The sequence below is a fragment of the Rhincodon typus genome, chromosome 5, assembly GCF_021869965.1.
Source record: "Rhincodon typus isolate 14 chromosome 5, sRhiTyp1.1, whole genome shotgun sequence".
NCBI classification, from domain to species: Eukaryota; Metazoa; Chordata; class Chondrichthyes; order Orectolobiformes; family Rhincodontidae; genus Rhincodon; species Rhincodon typus.
This window is the reverse complement of record NC_063336.1, coordinates 85,299,374-85,320,457: the sequence shown is the minus strand read 5'-3', so window position 1 is coordinate 85,320,457 and position 21,084 is coordinate 85,299,374. Positions and strand designations below refer to the sequence as shown.

General features: G+C 41.5%; 1 protein-coding gene and 1 long non-coding RNA gene across 2 annotated transcripts in view; one reads left to right on the top strand and one right to left on the bottom strand.

Moving 5' to 3' along the window:
- Positions 1–851, bottom strand: part of LOC125483217 — a 29,106-nt gene extending 28,255 nt beyond the window's left edge. Inside the window, exon 1 of the long non-coding RNA XR_007262182.1 lies at positions 669–851. This is a non-coding gene — a long non-coding RNA (uncharacterized LOC125483217). The remainder of the gene's footprint in view (positions 1–668) is intronic.
- Positions 852–1,149: 298 nt separating this feature from the next.
- b3galnt2 (beta-1,3-N-acetylgalactosaminyltransferase 2) overlaps positions 1,150–21,084 on the top strand; it is a 253,648-nt gene continuing 233,713 nt past the window's right edge. The window contains exons 1-5 of the mRNA XM_048597216.1: positions 1,150–1,355; positions 12,609–12,726; positions 16,598–16,698; positions 18,591–18,784; positions 19,937–20,032. Coding sequence (XP_048453173.1) covers positions 1,247–1,355; positions 12,609–12,726; positions 16,598–16,698; positions 18,591–18,784; positions 19,937–20,032 — 618 coding nt within the window. The 5' untranslated portion in view covers positions 1,150–1,246. The remainder of the gene's footprint in view (positions 1,356–12,608; positions 12,727–16,597; positions 16,699–18,590; positions 18,785–19,936; positions 20,033–21,084) is intronic.

Here is a 21,084-nt window from a genome sequence, read left to right as displayed (position 1 = left end):
TAGGAGCTAAAGTACTTTCAGAGACCTTGATCACGCTTCCTGGGAGAAATACACAAAATGAATCTCGACTCATACTTCACTGACTTTAGGTGTAGCTGTAACCATATGTTCTGTAAGATTGAGGTTTATTTTCGCAAGCGTTAATTGCGAAACAGGAGGTTGGGTCTAAAACTTAGTTTGCTTTATCGTGAAAATTGATTGATGTTTTCGTTCATTTACTGCGTGGTACCTACTAAGAATCGTGAAGCTATTAAAATATATTCAATTATCAAACGTGTATGTTTTTTATTCCCCACCCCCGCCGAAAGCAAGTTCTTGTACAGCACAAAACTTCAAAATTCTTCAAAGCTTCCCTGCTGTTCCAAAGTTTTACAGTGAATGAAGCACGTAAAGTGCATATCTGTCATATTTTAGGAAACCTGCCAGGACGTTCCCACAAACAGTGAAGAGATTGCACCTGATCGTGCTTTTCTGATGATTGAGAGATGACTACTGAACGCGATACGAATAACGTCATATTCGTATAGGGATTGGATCATTTATGTATTCAAAAAGCATACCAAAAATAAAACCACTTAAAACAGTGTTAGCACTTCATCAATAACGTCAAACTAAGTTTCGTGCTCAGGACACTGGAGCAGGGCTTGAAACGGCAACATACCACTTACGGGAAAGTGTCATTCACTGTAGACTGGGGCTTCTTTCTTTAATTTCCAGACTCAAACGCAGCAACCTGCTAATAGGAGAACCTGCTATCTCCTAATAGGGGAGAGATAGTACATACTGCAGATGCTGGAGAATCTGAGATAACAAGGTGTAGAGCTGGATGAACACAGCCGGCCAAGCAGCATCAGAGGAGCAGGAAAGCTGACGTTTCGGGCCTAGACCCTTCATCAGAAACGTCAGCTTTCCGGCTCCTATGATGCTGCTTGACCGGCTGTGTTCACCCAGCTCTACACCTTGTTATCTCCTAATAGGGGAAGTAGCTTCTTTCCTCTCGCGTGACCGTCCACGCAGAACTAGACGTCATCACGCTTGACAATTTTTGACGCAACAAGCAAATTCCTAGACAGGCGAACTACAACTCCCATAGAATATAGCGCAAAACACGCCTGCGCAGTACGGGGATAGGTCGGTCCCCAAGTCAAACGTTAGGGGTGGGGTCCCACGACAAAGAGGTGGAGGCGATGGATTGGCCGTTAACCGGCAGGTGGACCTCTTAGAAGCAACGCTTTCGTGACAATCAATGCGGAACTTGACTGTGTTGGCGGCGGCCTGCTTTTGTGTCCTCGCCATTATTATCGCTTTCGGACTGAAGCCTGGCCGAGGTCCCGGTGGCCTGTTCCAGTTTCGAGGTAATGGTGAATTTAACCGTCAAATAACCGCCATGCTCGCTCGCGGCTGCAGGGGTTCGTGACGTCACGGCGGGAGCACCGCATATGCGTGACTTCGGGCGAGGTGACGCCACAGCGGACGCCACGCTCCATGTTGTACTGCGCCTGCGCCTCTTATTGACCATTTTTCACACATTAGAGGTTATTTGCTACTTTCAAAGCATGTGGTTATTTAGCATGATGTTGTTCAATGGTGTCTATGTGACAATTTGTTCACTTTTTCTCAATAGACAACATTTTGAGTAGCTACGAACTCCTTGCCATTTATTTTGTTTTCCTGAATGAAAACATTCGAATTGAAATTTAGGTCGAAAGTGCTCTTAAGATTTTCATGTTTGTTGATTGAAGGCTGATAAAGTTGACTGCAATATCAGTATCACCAGTTAGAAGACTCCAGTCCACTTCATTGACCTAAGTTGGAAGCTATTTACATAGAATCCCCACGGTACAGAAAGAGGCCATTCGGCCCATTGAGTGTGCACCAACCCTCCGAAGATCATCCTACCCAGACAATTCCTGTAACCCCACATTTACCATGGCTAACGTACCTAGCCAGCACATCTCTGGACACTAATGGGCAATTTAGCGTGGATAATCCACCGAACCTGTACATCTTTGAACTGTGGGTGGAAACCGGAACACCAAGAGGAAAGCCATGCAAACACATGAAGAATGTGCAAATTCCATACAAATAGTCACCCAAAATAGAAATCAAACCTGGGTCCCTAATGCTGTGAGGCAGCAGTGTTAACCATGTGGGATAAAACTGCAGAAAGCTGCAGCACGGTGGGATTTGGGGGTCTTGGTGCATTAACCACAAAGTACTAGCACACAAATTAATTGGGTAAAAGGGAAGACACATGGACTGTTGACTTTTATTTCAAAGGGAATAGAGTGTAAAAGTAGGACACAAATGCAGAGAGTGCTGGAGAAACTCAGCAGATCTGGCAATGTGTGTGGGGAGGGAAACAGAGTTAATGTTGAGATTCTGCAAAAGTAGTAGACTCGCCAACTTTAAGGGCATTTAAATGGTCATTGGATAAACATATGGATGATAATGGAAGAGTGTAGGTTAGATAGGCTTCAGATTGGTTTCATAGGTCGGCGCAACACCGAGGGCCAAAGGGCCTGTACTGTGCTGTAATGTTCTATGTTCTATGTTCTATGATTGGCTTGCTGAGCTGGTTTGTTGTTTCGCAGACGTTTTGTTACCATGCTGGGTAACATCCTCAGTGCAGCCTCCGATGAAGCGTCGGTGTGTTTTCCCGCCTGGTTTTTAAACTCTGGAGTCTGTTGAGCTGGATCACTCACTCATCTCAATCCACATGGACAAGGAGAACTGGGACAACACCAAAATCCTGGGACAAGCTAAGCAGAGACCGGCACGGGAATTCCTCGAAGCCTGGCACTCCACGAAGCATGCTATTAATAAACACGTAGAACTCGACCCCATATACACTCCACTACAAAAGAAAACTGGAAGTGAGGCAATCCAGCTCAACAGACTCCAGAGTTTTAAAAACCAGGCAGGAAAACACACCGACCTTCATCGGAGGCTGCACTGAGGATGTTACCCAGCATGGTAACGAAATGTCTGCGAAACAACAAACCAGCTCGGCAAGCCAACCAACTTCAACACCCACAACCCGAGCTATAAATCTACTCCAAAACCTTAGAAAACAGAGTTAATGTTTCAAGTCCAATATGTTTCTTCTTCAGTTCTGAAGCAGTCATACTAGGACTCAAAACATTAACCATATTTCTCACCCAGCAGCTGTTGCCGGACCTGATGAGTTTCTCCAGCATTTCACATTTCCAGCATCGGCAGTGTTTTGCTTTTATAAAAGTGGGGAAGTCTAGCTAGACCACAGCTGGATTACTGTAGGTGGTTTTGGTCCCCTTATCTAAAGAAGGATGTACTGGCATTGGAGGCAGGCTGAAGAATGTTCACTATGTTGATTCTGGGTATGGAGGGATTTTCTCATGAGACAATTAGGGTCGACTTATGATCATTGGAGTTTAGAATAATGAGCGGTGACTTTAATGAAACATGAAATGTACCTGTGAGCATTTATGCGAAGAGGCTGTTTCTTTCCCCTTGTGGGAAAGTCTTAGAGTAAGGGGTCAGCCATTTAAGGCAGAGATAAGGAGGAATTTCTTCTTTGAGGGTAGTGAATCTGTGACATTCTTAACAGCAGACAACTGTTTATGCTGTGTCAATAAGTATGGGATAGAAGGCCAGGATAGAAGAACTTTTAGTCAGTAAGGGAATCAAGGGTGTGGGGATCAGGCAGAAAAAGTGGAATTGAGGATTATCAGGTAAGGCATGATCTCATTGAATGGCAGAATGAACTCAATCAGCCAAATGGCCTCCTTCTGCTTCTCTATCTTATATAGAGTCATAAGACCATACAGCACAGAAACAGACTCTTCAGTCAAACAAGTCCTTGTCGACCATAATCCCAAACTAAACTAGTCCCACCTGCCTACTCTTGGCCCATATCTCTCCAAACATGTCTTATTCATGTAGTTATCTAAATGTCTTTTAAACGCATCTGCCACTCTCTGTATAGAAAAGTTGCCTCTTATGTCCTTTTAATATCTTGCTCCTCTCACCTTAAAAATAGGGCCTCTAGTCTTGAAATCCTCCGCCATAAGGAAAAGACATCTGCCATTCACCTTATTTACACCCTTCATGATTTTAAAAACCTCTATAAGGTCACCTCTCGACCTCCCATGCTCCAGTGAAAACAGTCCCAGCCTATCCAGCCTCCCCTTATAACTCAAACCTTCCATTCCCAGCAACACCCTGGTAAATTTTTTTTGAACCATCTCTGGCTTGATAATATTCTTCCTCTAGCAGGGGTACCAGAACTGGACACAGTACTTCAGAAGAGGCCTCACTACCATGCTGTACAAACTCAGCATGACTTCCCAACTCCTTTACTTAAAGGTCTGAGCAACGAAGGCATGCATGCTAAACGCATTCTTAATCATCCTGTCTACATGTGACACAAACTTCAAAGAATCATATATCTGAATCCCTAGTTCTCTCTGTTCAACAACGCTACCCAAGGTCTAAATTTCAATTGTATAAGTCCTGCACTTGTTTGTTTTACCAAAATGCAATACCTCACATTTATCCAAATTAAATTCCATCTGCCACTCCTCAGCCCATTGGACCAATCAATCAAAATCTCTTTGTAATCTGAGATAACCTTCTTCACTGTCTACTACAACACCAATTTTAGTGTCATCCATAAACTTACTAACCATGCCTTCTATGTTCTCATCTAAATCATTTATATGAATGACAAACAAAGGCGGACCCAGCACCGATCCCTGTGGAACACTACTGGTACGTTGTGCTGAGGAAGTGTCACTCAACCCAAAATGTTAACTCTGATTCTCACCAAGATGCTGCCAGACCTGCTGAGCTTTTCCAGCAATTTTTGCTCCACCACTGTCAAGCCAAATTTGTATCCAATTGACAAGCTCACCCTGAATGCAAGGTGATCTAACTTTACTAATTCGTCCACCGTGCGGAACCTTGTCAAAGGCTTTACTATAGTCCAAGTAAATATATCTTATGGTATTGTGGAGTCTCATAATCCTAATAGACTGACACTGAGAGTGTCGGAAAGAGGGAGTGCTGCAGCATTGGAAGGGCTGTTTTTCAAACGAATTATCAAACCAAAGCTCTGTCTGTACTCTCAGGTGGACATAAAACATTCCATTACACCAATCACGGAAAGGGATAATTTTCCCTAATGTTCTGGCCCAGTATATCAGCTAGTTGCTGACAGCGTGGTGGGAACAATATAAGAGGATATTATGGCGATGTATTGATAGGATGAAATCTTAGGAAACTGTCATCTTTAAGAAAGCTATTGTTCTTTATTCTTCCACAACCTGGGCACTCCCTCGAGAGTACTGTAGGGGATGAGACAGCATATGACAAACACCTTTTTACAGAGCCATTGAAGGACTTGTTTGTCAGGAGGGACAAAAAGGGTGACATGTTATACAATATTCAAGCTTCATTTACTTAGAATACATTCAAGGATGAGCACAAGAAAGGTAAATATCCCTTATGTAAAAGAAAGGCACACTTGTGGGGAAGTCCGGAAGAGATAGCCTTATTCAGAGAGGACTGTTGTGAAACTTGGTACCACTGATATAGTTTAGACATGTTGTATTGATGGATGGAAGCTAGACAAGCAAACAAGGAAGAACTGAATAAAAGGATGTGCTGGTGGATTGAGATAGGTGGATGGGAGGAGGCTTATGTGGAGTATAAACACCACCATAGACTGCTTGGGATGAATGGCCTGTTTGTTTGCTGTACTTCAATGTGATAAAACGTCTGTTGTAATATGTTAATATCTCCCATGTGAAAGATCTGAGTGTTTTGTCACAACCCTATCAACGCTTTGGACTCGTGACAAGCATCAAGAAATTTTGTTCTGCTCCACTGAACAGATTATCTCTTGAATTCTAGATGACCTTTAAAATTCTATAAAGCTCTACATGCTTGACAAACACGTTGTGATTAAGTGATAAACGAGAGACTAGAGCAGATTTGGCTGTGTATGTTTAGAATTCACTGTGATGTACTTTACTAAACCCTTGTGCCAAACAGAAATCTTACTGGAACAAGTAAAAATAAAAAAAATTTGGAAATGCTCAGCAGACCTAGCAGAATCTGTAGGGAAATAAAACATTGTTAGTACTTCAGGGTGATGGCCTTTCACGACATTACCTAACGAAAGGCCTGACCTGGTGAGTATTTCCTGCCTTTTCTGTTTTTTATTTCATGCTTCCAGTATCTGCGGTATTTTACTTTTATATTACTGTGGCAGGTAATTGAAACAAGTGGTCCTTTTATTATTAAATTGTACAACCTAGACTTTCAACCTACTTGATTAGGGCTCTTCCAGACTGCGAGTGCCTGCTGAGAAATAATATTTGATGCCTTCGTCAAAAGAATTCTAGACCTTGCTTCTACGGCCTAAAAGGGGCAAGCTGTTTTTCTATCAGTTTGTCATCCAGCTGTGAACTGCCCACTGATGATTGAAGGGAAATTAGTCCCCTACACTGGAGGGTATGTGCACAGATTGAGATGGAATGCTGTATTCTTCTATAAAACTATGAAGAGATTTCAGATGAAAGTCTACTTCAATAAACTCAGTGCTTTCAACTGAACTGTTTCTGTGTGTCACTTCAATCTGCATAATGTGATCTTATGATTGTTCAGTATTTTATTGAGCACAAAATCCAAAAAGATAAAATCAATCTTCCATGTGTAGTATTTGCGGTAAGCATAAGGGGTATAGGGGCATTCTTAAGAGGGAAATCAGGAAGGCAAAAAGGGGATATGAGATAGCCTTGTCATATAAAGTTAAGGATAATCTGAAGAGATTCTACAAGTTCAACAAGGTCATTTACAATGGAGAAAGACATGGAGGCTAGGGAACTTAGAGAAATAAATGTTGATGTCTTGAAAACAGTCCACGTTACAGAAGAGGAGGTGCAAGAGGTCTTAAAAAAACATAAAAGTGGTTATAACTCACTCAGAGATAGTAAAAACTACCGATGCTGGAGTCTGAGATGTTGGAGTCTGATGTGGAGCTGCAGCATTAGAGTAGCAGGAAAGCTGACGTTTCGGGCCTCTGAAGAAGGGTGCCGACCTGAAACGTCAGCTTTCTTGCTCCTCTGATGCTGCCTGGCCTGCCGTGTACCTCCAGCTCCACACTGTATAAAGGTGGTTAAATCTCTGGCGACCTGATCAAGTATATCGCAGGGCATTGTGGAAAATTGCACAGTCCCTGGCCAAGATATTTTTATCATTTATAACCACAGGTGAGGTGCTGGAGGGCTAAAGGATGGCTAATGTTGTGCCTTTATTTAAGACAGGCTGTAAGGAGAAGCCTGGGAACTATAGACCGGTGAGTCTGACATCAATGATCAGTAAGTTATTGGAAGGGCTTCTGAGAGATAGGATTTACATGCATTTGGAGAGGCGGGCACTGACTGGGGATTATCAGCATGGCTTTATGCATGGAAAATCATGTCTCACAAACTTGATTGAGATTTTTGAGGATATAACCAAAAAGATTGATGAGAGCAGTGCGGTAGACATTGTCTACGTGAACTTTAGTAAAGTCTTTGACAAGGTTCTGCATGGTAGACTGATTCGTAAAGTTAGATCACATGGGTTTCAGGGAGAACTTGTCAATTTGATACAACATTAGCTTGACGGTAGGAGGATTGTTTTTAGGACAGGAGGCCTGTGACCAGCATGTTTGGCAGGGATCGGTGCTGGATTCATTGTTGTTTGTCATTTATATAAATGATTTAGATGAGAATATAGAAGGCATGGTTAGTAAGTTTGTGGATGACACCAAAATTGGTGGTGTGGTAGACAGATAAGAAGGTTAGCTAAGATTACAAGGAGATCTTGATTGATTGGTCCAATGGGCTGAGGAGTGGCAGATGGAGTTTAATTTGGATAAGTGTGAGGTATTGCATTTTGGTAAAACAAACAAATGCAGGACTTATACAGTCAAAAGTGCACCCTGGCTGGTGTTGTAGAACAGAGAGATCTAGGGGTTCAGGCACATAGTTCTTTGAAAGTTACATCATATATAGATAAGGTGATTAAGAAGGCATTTAGCATGCTTGCCTCCATTGCTCAGACCTTTCAGTATAGGAGTATGGACATAATATTGTTGTTGTGCAGGATACTGGTGTGGCCTCTTTTGGAGTTTTGTGTGCAGTCTGGTCTCCCTGTTGTAGGAAGGATATTATTAAGCTGGATAGGGTTCAGAAGAGATTTGCCAGTATATTGCAGGGAATGGCAGGCTTGAGCTATAAGGAGACGCTGCAGAGGCTAGGACTTTTTTCACTGGAGCAGAGGAGGTTGAGAGTGACCTTTATAGAGATTATAAAATCATGAGGGGCATAGATAAGGTGAATAGCAAAGGTCTTTTCCCCAGAGTGGGGGAGTTCAAAACTTGGGGGCATATTTTTAAAGTGAGAGGAGAGAATTTTATTACGGACCTGAGGGACAATGTTTTCGCACAGAGGGTGGCTCGTATGTGGAATGATCTGTCAGAGGAAGTCATAGAGTCATACAACATGGAAATAGACCCTTTGGTTCAACCAGTCCATGTCGAACGTAATCCCAAACCAAACTAGTCCCTCTTGCCTGCGCTTGGCCCAAATCACTCCAAACCTTTCCTATTCATGTACTTGTCTAAGTGATAAATGCAGGTACAGTTATGATATTTAAAAGGCATTTGGTCAGGTGCTTGAATAGGAAAGGTTTAGAGGGATATAGGTCATCTTCAAACAAGTGGGACTAGTTTAATTTGGGAAAGTGTTTGGCATGGATGAGTTGGACTGAAGAGTCTGTTTCAATGCTGTATGACTCTATGACTCTATAAATCTTTCATTTTGTTTCATAAACATTCAGATTATAGTGCATCAAACATAGCCAGATGTTTTAAAGAGATCTAGAGGTGGAATTGTTTAGTATTTTACTTTCTTCATGTTTCTGTTTCTCTTTATATAGTCATTAGGGAATGATGAAGTGTTGAACAAATGCACTGCCTTGCTCAAATTGTGCTCGCTATTAAAGTTCAAGGGATGCTTCAGAAGTAGAGAGATTAAGAAAAGGCAGGAAGAGTAAGAATCAGGAGAGAAGATATTTGGAGAAGTATTGAAGAATGATTGAGGAGAGAGAAATGATCGCAAGCCAATTAGTTTCATGACTCGCACCTTTCAAGTGACTGAGAAGTGCTGGAAGCTATCAGTACGTAAATCTTTGTAAAATGTTTAAGAGGAAGCTAGATAATTACATGAGGGGGGAAACAATAGAAGGATATATTCTTGAGGTGTGATGAAATGGTGTGAGATGAGGCTTGTGTGAAATATGGAGTATAAACACTAGCCCATGAATTGGTTGGGTCAAATGATGTGTTTCGTTGCTCATTACAGCAGCACATTTGTGAAATACTAAGCTGGTCCAAAGCTATTGGTTCATGTCTTTGGCTGTTTGCATTTCGTTTCCAATCTTGGCAGCACTGTCACATGGGAAATTGGCAGAAAGGGAAAGCTAGAGTAAATTACAGTATGATACCCTTGTCCACTTATTATTTTCAGAACAGTGTTTACAAACACCTGAGAGACAACTCCATTTAGCCAGAGATAGCAAATGATAAAAACTGTAGAGGAAGGAGAGGGGAAGATGATACTGTACAAAAGGGTTGGTAAGCACCTTTAATTGAAAAAATTCAAGTGCCCTTTTCCCAACATAAAATACTTGTAATTGAGTCTTCAGAGAAGGTGAGAAATGGTTCAGCATTTGTTTTAAAGTGGGTAAATTATCCAAAAATATTGAAGGTTATCCAAGGATTTGCAAGACAGTTTTACACTGCGAACTTGTCATATGTTTTGTTATCTCTTTTTTTGGATCATACAGAAGGAAGCTAATTGCCCAAGTGAGTTTATGCCAGCTGCCTGAATGAGGTTTCCAATAAGTCTCAATACCCTTTCCTTATTTCCCTGAGCTTTTTTCATTTTCAAGTATTTATCAAATTTTCTTTAGAAAGTTAGTATTGAATCAGCTTCTGCCACTTTTTCAGATAGTGCGTTCCAGATCGCTCTTTTGTCAGAGATAGTAGGATCGCTCTTTTGTCATGTGACTTTATGCCCACAAAACAGTTTGCTGGCAGATTTGTGAGAAGGCAAGGTCAAGAATTGCCTCCAAGCTTAGGCTTCTTTAGAACTCGATTGCATACTAATACTAAATATTATTAAATGTAGTAAACTATTGTTACGTTATGAAAGACTATTCTCTGCATGTTCTCTCTCTATTAATCTCTCTCAGTTCTCTAATTAGTTCTGCCTACACTGTGCCAGTTACGCCCACTAAGGAGGAACTCTGTGACATCATCACAACTTTGCTTCAGGGTCCTAAAGATCTTACACAACAATCATAACAAGCCGCTTGTGTAAAAAGAATTAGTCTCATTTCCCCCTACTTTGACCTTTTTGCAAATTGACTTAAGTCAATTGAGTTCTTGGTTTTTGACTGTACTGACATTGGAAACAGTTTGTCCTCATTTATTCTTTCAAGACTACATAATACTTATTAAATCTTTCCTTACTCTTCCCTACTCTAATGAGAACAGCACCCCAGTTTTACCTAGGCACCCCAGGCAGCGAGAAATTTAGACATTTATGCAAATGATTGTTGAAGCTCTGATCCTATTGGAAGAGAATCTCATATTGTGGGTTCTACTTCACACCAAACTGTGCTATGATTAGCCTGTAACTTTGTTGTTTGAAGAATATACTGACACATTTTGCTGATGAATAGCCTGTGTTTGCTGCATTGTGTAGACATTCTTTAATTCGACAATAAAATTGACTTTGTTCACTGTTTGCTGTAAGCCCGAGTCTACCTCCTCCAACTTATTAGCTGACAGAATAATGTCAATGAACTCTCCCAGGGCAAATCTTGTTACTTTGTGCGAGCCTTTGCCAATGGCCATAAAATGGATGCTTGAGAATGCAGCACACCCAGTTCATGAGGCATCCTATAAAGGGTGATGGAAATTGTTTTGACTTCTCTTGTGTGTTTTATTCACATTTCTCTTCATACATCAGTTGGTTTTTAGTCACTTATCCAAATGTGACTTGGTGTAATATTTTGTTCGATAATATCTTGTGAAGTGTTACATTAAAAACATTAAATAAGTGTGTGACATATTTCCAGTATGAGATAATGGGGTCTTTGACCTTTCACTGTAATTCAGTACATTCAGTTTTGTCCGTACATAGCATCTGCTTTAAGATGGCTAAATTGTCTGAAAATATTGTTGATTTTACAAGATTATCAAGACAACAGCTAGTGCAAATTTGTTGAATGATTTATTATCTTTATATTGAATCATGCAGCTCACAAGGAGGCCATTTGTCCCATTGTGCTTGTGCCAGGCTCTGAACAAATTCTCCAATTAGACTTATGCTCTTATCCTTTCCCAATAGCTCTGAGCCATACAAAGCATGGTTTTGAGCAGTTTAGTATGACATTTAACTTATAAAGAGGAATCCATAGAATTCCTACAGTTGGAAACAGGCCATTCAGCTCACCTACCCTCCAAAAGCATCCCACCCAGACCCATCTTCTTACCCTATCCTTGTAACCCTGCATTTCCCATGGCTAATACATGTAACCTACACGTCCCTGAACGTTATGGGCAATTTAGCATGGCCAATCCACCTAACTTGCACATCTTTGGACTGTGGGAGGAACCTGGAGCACCGGGCAGAAACCCACACAGACATGGGGAGAATGTGCAAATTTCACACAGACAGTCCCCCGAAGGTGGAATCAAACCTGAGTCCCTGGTGCTGTGAGGCAGCAGTGCTAACCACGGAGCCACTGTGCCGCCCAATCATTACAATAACTCATAATGTGCATTAATGTTTGGGGCAGCTGCCACAATAGCTCAATGAGAAAGGCCTATGTATTGTCCCCTCCTGCCATTGGTACTGGGAGAATGGAAATAGTGGAGAATGCCTTCGGCTGTACATTTGACTTAGAACTAAAATTTGTATGTACAAGGGTTACGGGAAGAAAGCAGGAGAATGGGGTTGAGAAACAGATCAGCCATGATCAAATGGCAGAGCAGACTTGATGGGCTAAATGGCCTAATTCTGCTCCTATATCTTATGGTCTTATGATCTCATTTTAAGTGAAGTGAGGCACCTCATAGTACTACGTAATGTATCGAAAAAATCTGTTACAATTTTGTAATGTTAAAGTTGAATTATTCCATAAGGTACCTTTACAAATTTAATGAATAGAGTATATTTTGCAGGAAGAAACTACTGATGTTCTCTTGATTTAAGGCCAACACAGAGATTGTGTGTTCAAGTCCTACTTCAGAGATTCGAGGCTATGATCAAGGCTGACTGTTCCAGTGCAGTACTCAGGAAACCACTTTCAGATTAGACATTAAATTGAGTCTTCCATCGCCCTCTCCGGTGGATGTAAGATTATTACCTAAAGAAAAACAAAAGATTTCTCGAAAGTGTTTCATTGGCTGTAAAGTGCTTTGGCTCTCCAAATGTACTAAAAGGCACTATATAAATACAAGTTCTTTCTATTTCTTCTCTTGAGTGTTGACTTTACTTTGCCAGAGTGGACAACAGATCAGTTCGATATTGTGATTGGTATACTGTCAGCTCGACACCACTATGAGTTACGCAATGCACTCAGAAATACCTGGCTGGGGCATCTACAGCATCTAAACCAGCGGTGAGTCACAAGTTATTAAAGCATTTAAATTATTTTTCTCTTTCTGAACAGCTTTTAGATTAGAAACTAGCTGAGAAGAGTGCACAATGATATGAAAAATAGTTACTTAGTGCAAAAGGTTCAGGGCTTCTGCAGAGGATGTGGAAAAGTGGTTGCAATGCTTAAGGCATTCTAAAATCTTACAGCATGGCATAAGACCATTCCCAACAACCCCACCTCTACTCTAGCTCTTTAAGAAAACCACCAATAAGCTCACCTCTTTTCTCTTTCCCCATGGCCAGGCAAGCTTTTCTTTTTAAATATCCAAAATTAGCAACTAAGCATAAATAACCGAGAGACAAAAACCTTCAAAATTTCAAATAAAGCATTGTTTTCTGTTATTTAACTGACTTCAACAGAAGGTGATAAAGGTAACTGATGATTTTTTAAAAAAGTATTATAGTAGATAGAAGAATAGCAGGGATGCTCTGACCTAAAATACACTTCCTATGCTATGTGGGAACTCCAGGATGCTTTCTGTATCTTCCATAATCTTTTGTGCAGGAAATGTTGTCAGTGGCAGTAGCTTGAGCTCCAGCTTTTAGAATTTGACTAGTAGCTGGCATTGCTGAGGCTGAGAACCTAATGGTGGGTGGCATGTTTATAGGTGTGGTCAATATGCAAGCTTATGCCGGAAGAGAGGAAATGGGTGATCACAAGACAGTCAGTAAGAAACAGGTACGTGGTGCAGTATTATCTTGAATGCATTTCACTCTCCAACCAATATTCAATTCTGAATATTGATGAAAATGATTGTTCATCTGGGTGGTGTAGCCAGAAACAAGTCCATGAAACATGATTATCTCAGCTGTACAGGGGAGAACAGATTACAAGAGTAATAGTGATAGGAAATTCAGTAGTTAAGGGAACAGACTTTGTTTAAATTTAACTTATTTTTCTAACCAACCAGTTCAGATATGTTATTACACACCTCTGGAGCAGGTGGGACTTGAACCTGGGCCTCCCAGACCAGGGGTAGGGATACTACCACTGGACCAAAAGAGGGCCAGACTGAACCTTTCACATTTAGCCTGGCTCTCGGCTACATTACTCACACAACATCTGTGTTACAGTCGGGTGGTGTATTCATGAATTGGAAAGTAGGAAGTTAGAATAGTTGGTAAAAAGTGATGGTGGGGAGAAAGAGGGCTTGGTCCCTTTCAGAGATTGTGCTTTGTCTGTGCCTGGGAGTTTACAAGTATTGTGCACAGAAAGTGCCTGAATTGAAACATTTTGTATCAAACAGCCAAGCAGCAGTTTTACGAAGACAACAAGTTTGAAATTGGCCAATAAGTTTAAACCAAGCATTCAGCGATTTAAAGCCAATTGAATTTAAAAACTGATGGTATTGACAACATCGAACCAATCCCACTGAAAGCACCATCTAATTAAAATGGTACCACGGCATTTCTAGATAAAAGTCCTCAGAGAAAAACATCTCTGACAGCAGAATCAGCAGCAGAAACATATTTGTGACGTGACAGCGACAGAAGAAAGGCTGGAGAAAGCAGTGTGTTCTGGAAGACAGTCTGTGTGAACTTGGAGAGATTAAGTTTTAATTTATTGTTTTCTTATTAACTAGGTTTATATAAGTAGGACTTGTGTTTATTTGAACAACATTCCAGTAGAATTTAGTTCAGTTAGGGAGTAGTTAGTAATCTAGGGGGAAATTGTTTGGTTTGTTAGTAATTCTATTAATTTGTTCATTGTTAGAGTCAAATAAATAAATTGTTTATTGTTACTTGTAAAGTGGAGATCAGGGATTTTTTTTCTTTTAACCACTCTTTTGACAGATTATGAAGAGTGAGGTGAGCTTCTCTGGGTGTTTTGGGGATCATTATAAGAAGGGAACTTTGACTCCCATCAACAGATTGGGGCTGTGTTTTGGCACTTATCAGAGGGGTTTGGTCATTCCCCCTCTGTAACAATTTGTCATAAGCAGACTTTTTCTTCTTCATTTTTATCCCGGTATCATTTGTCATCTACGGAACGTTAAATCTGTTTGCTCTAACTTTCCCTTTGCTGGGAATACTCCTTGTCTCAAGTTGAACACACACTTCTTTAAAGGCAGTCCATTGTTTAGCTGCAGTTCTGCCTGATATTCTTTGATTCCAATTTGTCGGGGTCAGGTCCATTCTTACCTGATTGAAGTTGGCTTTGCCCTGGTTAATTATCCTTAATCTATATTGTTACTTGTCCTTTTCCAGAACCAACCTAAACCTTATGGTACAATGATCACTGTCCTCTAAATGCTCTCTTATTGACACTTGATCCACCTGGTATACCTCATTTCACATCGTCAGGTTTAGAAATGCCTCCTTTCTCATTCCACTGGAAGCATACTGATGCAGAAAATTTCCAAATGATACACAGATTAGGATGAAACAGAAAATGTCTGCTTATGACAGATATTGTGTGAATAACACAGCTGAGAGCCAGGCTAAATGTGGAAGGCTGAGTTCTAGGTGCTACACTTTAGAAAGGATGTGAAAGCATCAGACAGAAGAGGTGCAGAAGTATGGTTCCAAGGACAGAGAACTTCAGTCACTTCGATAATTGAAACAGTTGAGACTATTTTGTTTGGAGAAGAAAAGGTTGAGAAAAGATTTAATAGAAATATTAAAATCATGAGCTGTCTAGACAGAGTAGATAAGGAAAAACTGTTCCCACTGGTGGAAAGATCAAGAACAAGAGACTCCAGTTTAAAGGTAATTGGCAAAAAAAGCAATGGCAATGTGAGTAATAACATCTCCATATAGCCTGTGGTTAGGATCTAGAATGCTTGCTTGAGAGGCATTCAAGAAGGAATTAGATTATCAGAAAAGGCAGAATACGTAGGGCCTCGGTGAGTGACATTAGGTGAACTGTTCCTTCAGTGAGCCAACACACACATCATACTCCGAATGGCCTCCTTTTTGCACTGGAACCATTCTGTGACGAGTGTAAAGTACATAACATGTATTTAAGTAATATGTTCATTAAGTACGCTGGTGTCAACAGAACAACAGCAGAACCATTACCACTGTTCCTGTTCAAAAATATCGGAACATTGAACAAGATCTGAAACATTTTCTTTATTCATAGGATGTGGGCATTTCTAGCTGGGCTAAAGTTTATTACCCATCTGTAATTCACCTTGAGAAGGTGATGATCAGCTGCCTTTTTGAGCTGCTGCAGTTCTTCAATGTGTAGGGACATTGTTGAATATGATGTTGATTCTAGCATATATCTTTAGTGTATGACGTGCAGACTTCTCACAGTCTTACCTTTTAATGGTGGTCATTGTAGCAGGGTGAGAGTGAGGGGAATGTCGGATTGCCTTGACAGGTTGTGGCTGAGTCCAAATGTGGCCCAGTTGGATAAACCAGGGATTTTGTGCTGTCCCTTTGTGCTTGGGTGCATTCTGCACGAAAAATCTGTTCCCTCCATTCACTGTGCCTATAGTCCCTCCTCATTGCCTTGGGTCTCACTTTCCCCACTTCGCACCTAGCTTCACAGGGTCTGTACAGCCCTCTAACCAGTGCACTGGATCTGTCTCCCTGCCCCCCTGGTACCCTTCTTCTATTCCCTCCTTTCCAACTCTGGCTTTTCCCTTCCTTACCATGGGACTGTGTCCAAGTAATTATGTCTAAAGTCTTGGTCAGTATTTATCCCTCAATCAACACCATTAAACCGATTATCTGGTCATTATCACATTTCTGTTTATGGGTAGCTTTCTGCATGCAAATTGGCTGCTGTATTAATTACAATGTCTACTCCAAACGTACTTCGTTGGTTGTAAACCAAATTAGATGATGAAATGCACTGTAGATTTTTTTTGTGTCTCTGGCAGTGTCCTTGCAAAGTTTATAATTGGGACTTTTGGCTGTGACATTCCTGATGAGGACAGAGAGGATCCCTACTCCTGTCAGCTGCTCAACTTTACAAATCCAGGTCAGACTGGCTGGAGATTATTGAAATGCTGTACTCATGTATTTGAGAAGGGAGGACATAATATACACAAACATACTGGAAATCTGAAAGTATGATCAGTGAATCTTGTGGCTGGAGCAGGTGGGAATTCAACAACCTCCTACCATTACCTTATAGGGTTGAAGGTCCTGGTGCCATATTTAAAGGGCACCTAGACAGTCATTCACTCCTCACTAGACTGGAACAACACTCAGACTTCAGGAGTGGACAGCTGCAGCAAAACATTCAAGATCCCACTTCCTCGCAGTCACCTCTTTCTCTATCTCCAGGCACCCTGCTCTTCCCATTCCCAGGTCGGCCTGCACCCGCCATTCCCACGATAACAGAGTTTAAGCAAGTATAGGAGTCAAAGTAAGTAGGGGTCTACCCCCTAGATTGTATTCCCCATTTCATGGAGCTCCATGTGCAAACTGAGAAACATGGCAACATTGAAAATAGAAGAAAGAATAGACCATTTGGCACTTCGAGCCTGTTCCGCCATTCAATATGATAATATCTGATCATCTAACTTAGTGTCCTGTCGCTGCTTTCTCCTCATGCCCTTTGATCTGTTTAGCCCTAAGAACTATATCTAATTCCTTCTTGACAACATTCAATGTTTTGGCCTCACTCACTCTCTGTGGCAGAGAATTCCACAGACTCACCGTTCTCTGGGTGAAGAAATTTCTCCTCATCTGACTCCTAAATGGCCTACCCCATATCTTAGATCTGGTTCAGGAAATAATTTATTTCTAGCAACAACTTGTTATAATCTGGAGATCCCTGAAGGAGTGGTGGAAGGATTTTCAATAATATCAAAGATAAATTTGTGGTTTGGGGGAAAATATAAGATGAATGGGAGTAATTTAGTAGTTTTGTCAGTCAGCTGGTGCAATGGCCCAAGAGGCCTAATGTGCTGATTTTCTTGTTTTGTTTATTCACGGGATGAGGGCATCGCTGGCTAGGCAGCATTTATTGCCCATCCCTAATTGCCCAGAGGGCAGTTAAGAGTCACCCACATTGCTGTGGGTTTGGAGAGACATGTAGGCCAGACCAGACCAGGTAAAGATGGCAGTTTCTTTCCCTGAAGAGCATTAGTGAACCAGATGTGTTTTTCCTGACAATCGACAATGGATTCATGGTTATCAGATATTTACTGAATTCAAATTTCACCGTCTGCTGTGGCAGGATTCGAACCCAGGTCCCCAGAATATTATCTGGGTCTCTGGATTAATAGTCCAGCAACAATACCGCTAGGCCATCACCTCCCTGACTCTGTGACAAGCAGGTAAGGTTAATTTATAATGAAGCCAATAATTTAATATAGATATAAGTCATTAAGTTCTTCATGTTTCAATATTCCAATACAAAGAAACATTTATTAGTTAAGGGTGTGAATTTGATTCTGTCCTGTATATTAATCTAACTGTATCAGCCATGAATTAGTAAACAACATTTGTACCTATGGGTCAGAACTTTGTGGTTCCAAATCTTACTTATGATGAGGCCACAATCTCAGCCGACACTCATTAGGGAGGGAGCACTGCAGTGCTGGAGATGCTGTCCTCCAGATGAGATGTTAAACTGAGGCCCTATCCACCCTTTTAATCAGATGTGAAAATCTCTCCTTTGAAGATGAGCATTCTCCCCAGTGTTTTCCCTCAGCTGGTATTTATTTCCCATCAGTCTCACTCAGGCTGATGATCCAGTTATTACTGTATAGCTTGGTGTATGAGGGTGGTGTAGTTCCTATATTACTACAGTGATGTCACTGCAAATGTACTTATGGACTGTAAAGTACAATACTCTGGAATGTCCAGAGGCTGTGATAAATGCTATAGAAATGTAAATCTTCTTTTTCTTTCTTTTTGCAGTTATAGGCCAGGAAATTGAAGCTGTCAGTCTGTTTGGAACTACCACTTCAACATTGCTGGGGAGCAAGGTTTCAAAGATTGACTTCCGAGTTCTCCATCCCATCATTATTACAAGACTTGGGGTATTCCATGATCAGAGAGGAGCAGGTTTTCATCAGAATCTGACTGTCCGACTCTACCAAACCACATTGGAGGTAAATTTCCCCAATCAGTCATGACATCCTATTAATCCCTGCGCTGAGCTTCCAACCTCCTATCTTCTCCATCACTTAGACCATCTTTGTCTACGTCCATAATCTCACTTATCTCAGTTCTTGTCTCAGCACGTCTGTTGCTCAAAGTCTCATCAATGCATTTGCTACTTCCAGCTTAAAATATTCCAATGTACTCTTGGCCACCCTACTATCCTGCACCCACCATAAACTTCAACAGATCCAAAATTATGCAGCATAACTCAGACCAAATTTAATTTCTTCCTCAGCTCTGTGTTTGCTGACTTAAGTTGGCTCCACAGCTAGCAGTGCTCAAATATGAAATTCTCAATGTTCAAATAACTCTAAAAGCCTCACGCTGTGCATCTCCTTGTAATCTGCACAGGCCCTACAACCATCCCTCTCTCTGTAACCTTCTCCAGACTCCACAGCCCTCCTCTCCTCCACAACCTCCTCCAGCCCCTACAACCCTCCGTCTCTCTCTCTCTCTTCCCCCCAACCACCTCCAGCCCCTACAACATTCCCTCTCTCTGTAACCTCCACTAGCCCCTACCACCCACCCTCTTTCTGTAACCACCTCCAACCCATACAACCTTCCCTTTCTCTGTAACCTCCTCCAGTTCCTGTTACCCTCCCTGTCTCTGTAACCTCCTCCAACCCCTACAACCCTCCCTCTCTCTCTAACCTCCACCGGCCCCCAGAACACTCCCTCTCTTTGTAACCACCTCAGCCCTACAACATCCCGTCTCTCTGTAACCTCCTCCAGCTCCTAAAACCCTCCCTTTCTCTGTAACCGCCTCCAGCCCCTACAATGCTGCTTTTCTCTGTAATCACCTCCAGCACTGTGATGCTCATTTTAGACTTGGGCTAAAATCAGAACAGGTCTCAATCTATTATTGATTGATTTTTTTAAAAGGCACTTTTGTGTCATTGGCATTGCTCTCATTGACCCCTTATCACTGTCTCTTGAGAAGGTTGTGTTGCTTGAGGTAACCAAATGATTAGCTGGCAAATTGCACCGGAAATGGATTGAACTAGGCAGCACTGTAACGACTTGTTGGAACTCTAGCCTGTTGTTTATAAAGTCTCCTAGTGGTAAGTTGATGCTGTATTATTATGTGAATATTTTACCAGGAGGTGATTGCCAGTGCCCGCTTCAGTCCGCTCAGCTCTGGAGTACAAGTGAACCAACTGTGGTATAAACCAGTGGAAAGATTCCTTTTACCTAAGGTACAAGCAAAGGTTTAAGAATAGTTTTATTCTTTCTTTTTATGTGCTGTTCATGCTGAGTAACCTTTAGAAAATCCAATTTATATTGTGTGCTGCAGTCCTTCAGTGATATTTCTTCCCCTCAGTCTATTCAGGTCTTGCAATGAAGTACTCTGTTCAGACCTCTGGAGACCTACTGTTAACCTGCCCATTAAGAAATGGATGATAGCAACCTTGGGTGACTCCCAATGTTTTTCTCCTGTTTCCCAAAGGAAAGCACCAGGTTCCTAGAATGGTTTGCTCCTAGTCTGGTCCTCACGCTTCATGTCCAGTGGATTCTCACTCTGAGCTCATGTATTAGCTCGTGTCTGTCTTCTGTTGGGGATATCAATGTGTGGCTTCATCAGCCATTCCATCACATTGCTCACTGCCCAGTGAGTTAGAAATATGACATCAGCCCAATGGATTAAGATCTATTTTGTTTGGTTACGAAGTCCAACCTAACCTACCCATTTTCTTCAATTATCCTCCAATCACTTAACTTCCCTTTGGTCTTCAAGATATTTAAACCTGTTATCACCTCCTCAGTCCAGCTCCATGTCCATCTCTTCAGAAGATTATGTTTTGATGTCTTCAGTCTGAAGTCCACTGTGCCCACAATGCCAAAACTAACCTGGCCAAAATCTCAAATGATGCTCCTTGTGGCTGTGGCCACTGTGTGTTAACCCTCAATCCCTCCATTAACGTTTCTTCAGTGTACATTGTGATATTTATTGTACCTTGACCCTATTAAACCCTATCTCAAATATTGGTATGGGCTGTCCTTCATTCACTTAATCTTCTAGTGGTTTCTATGGCATCACAGCCTTCACAGAGTGCACAAATAGCTCCAGAATTTTTTAAAAAATGAAAGAACTGCAGATGCTGTAAATCAGGAACAAAAACAGAAGTTGCTGGAAAAGCTCAGCAGGTCTGGCAGATCTGTGAAGAAAAAATCAGAGTGAACATTTTGGGTCTGGTGACCCTTCCTCAGAGGGTTAGATCTAAGTGCATGGAGTGCAGATTGGTGGGGG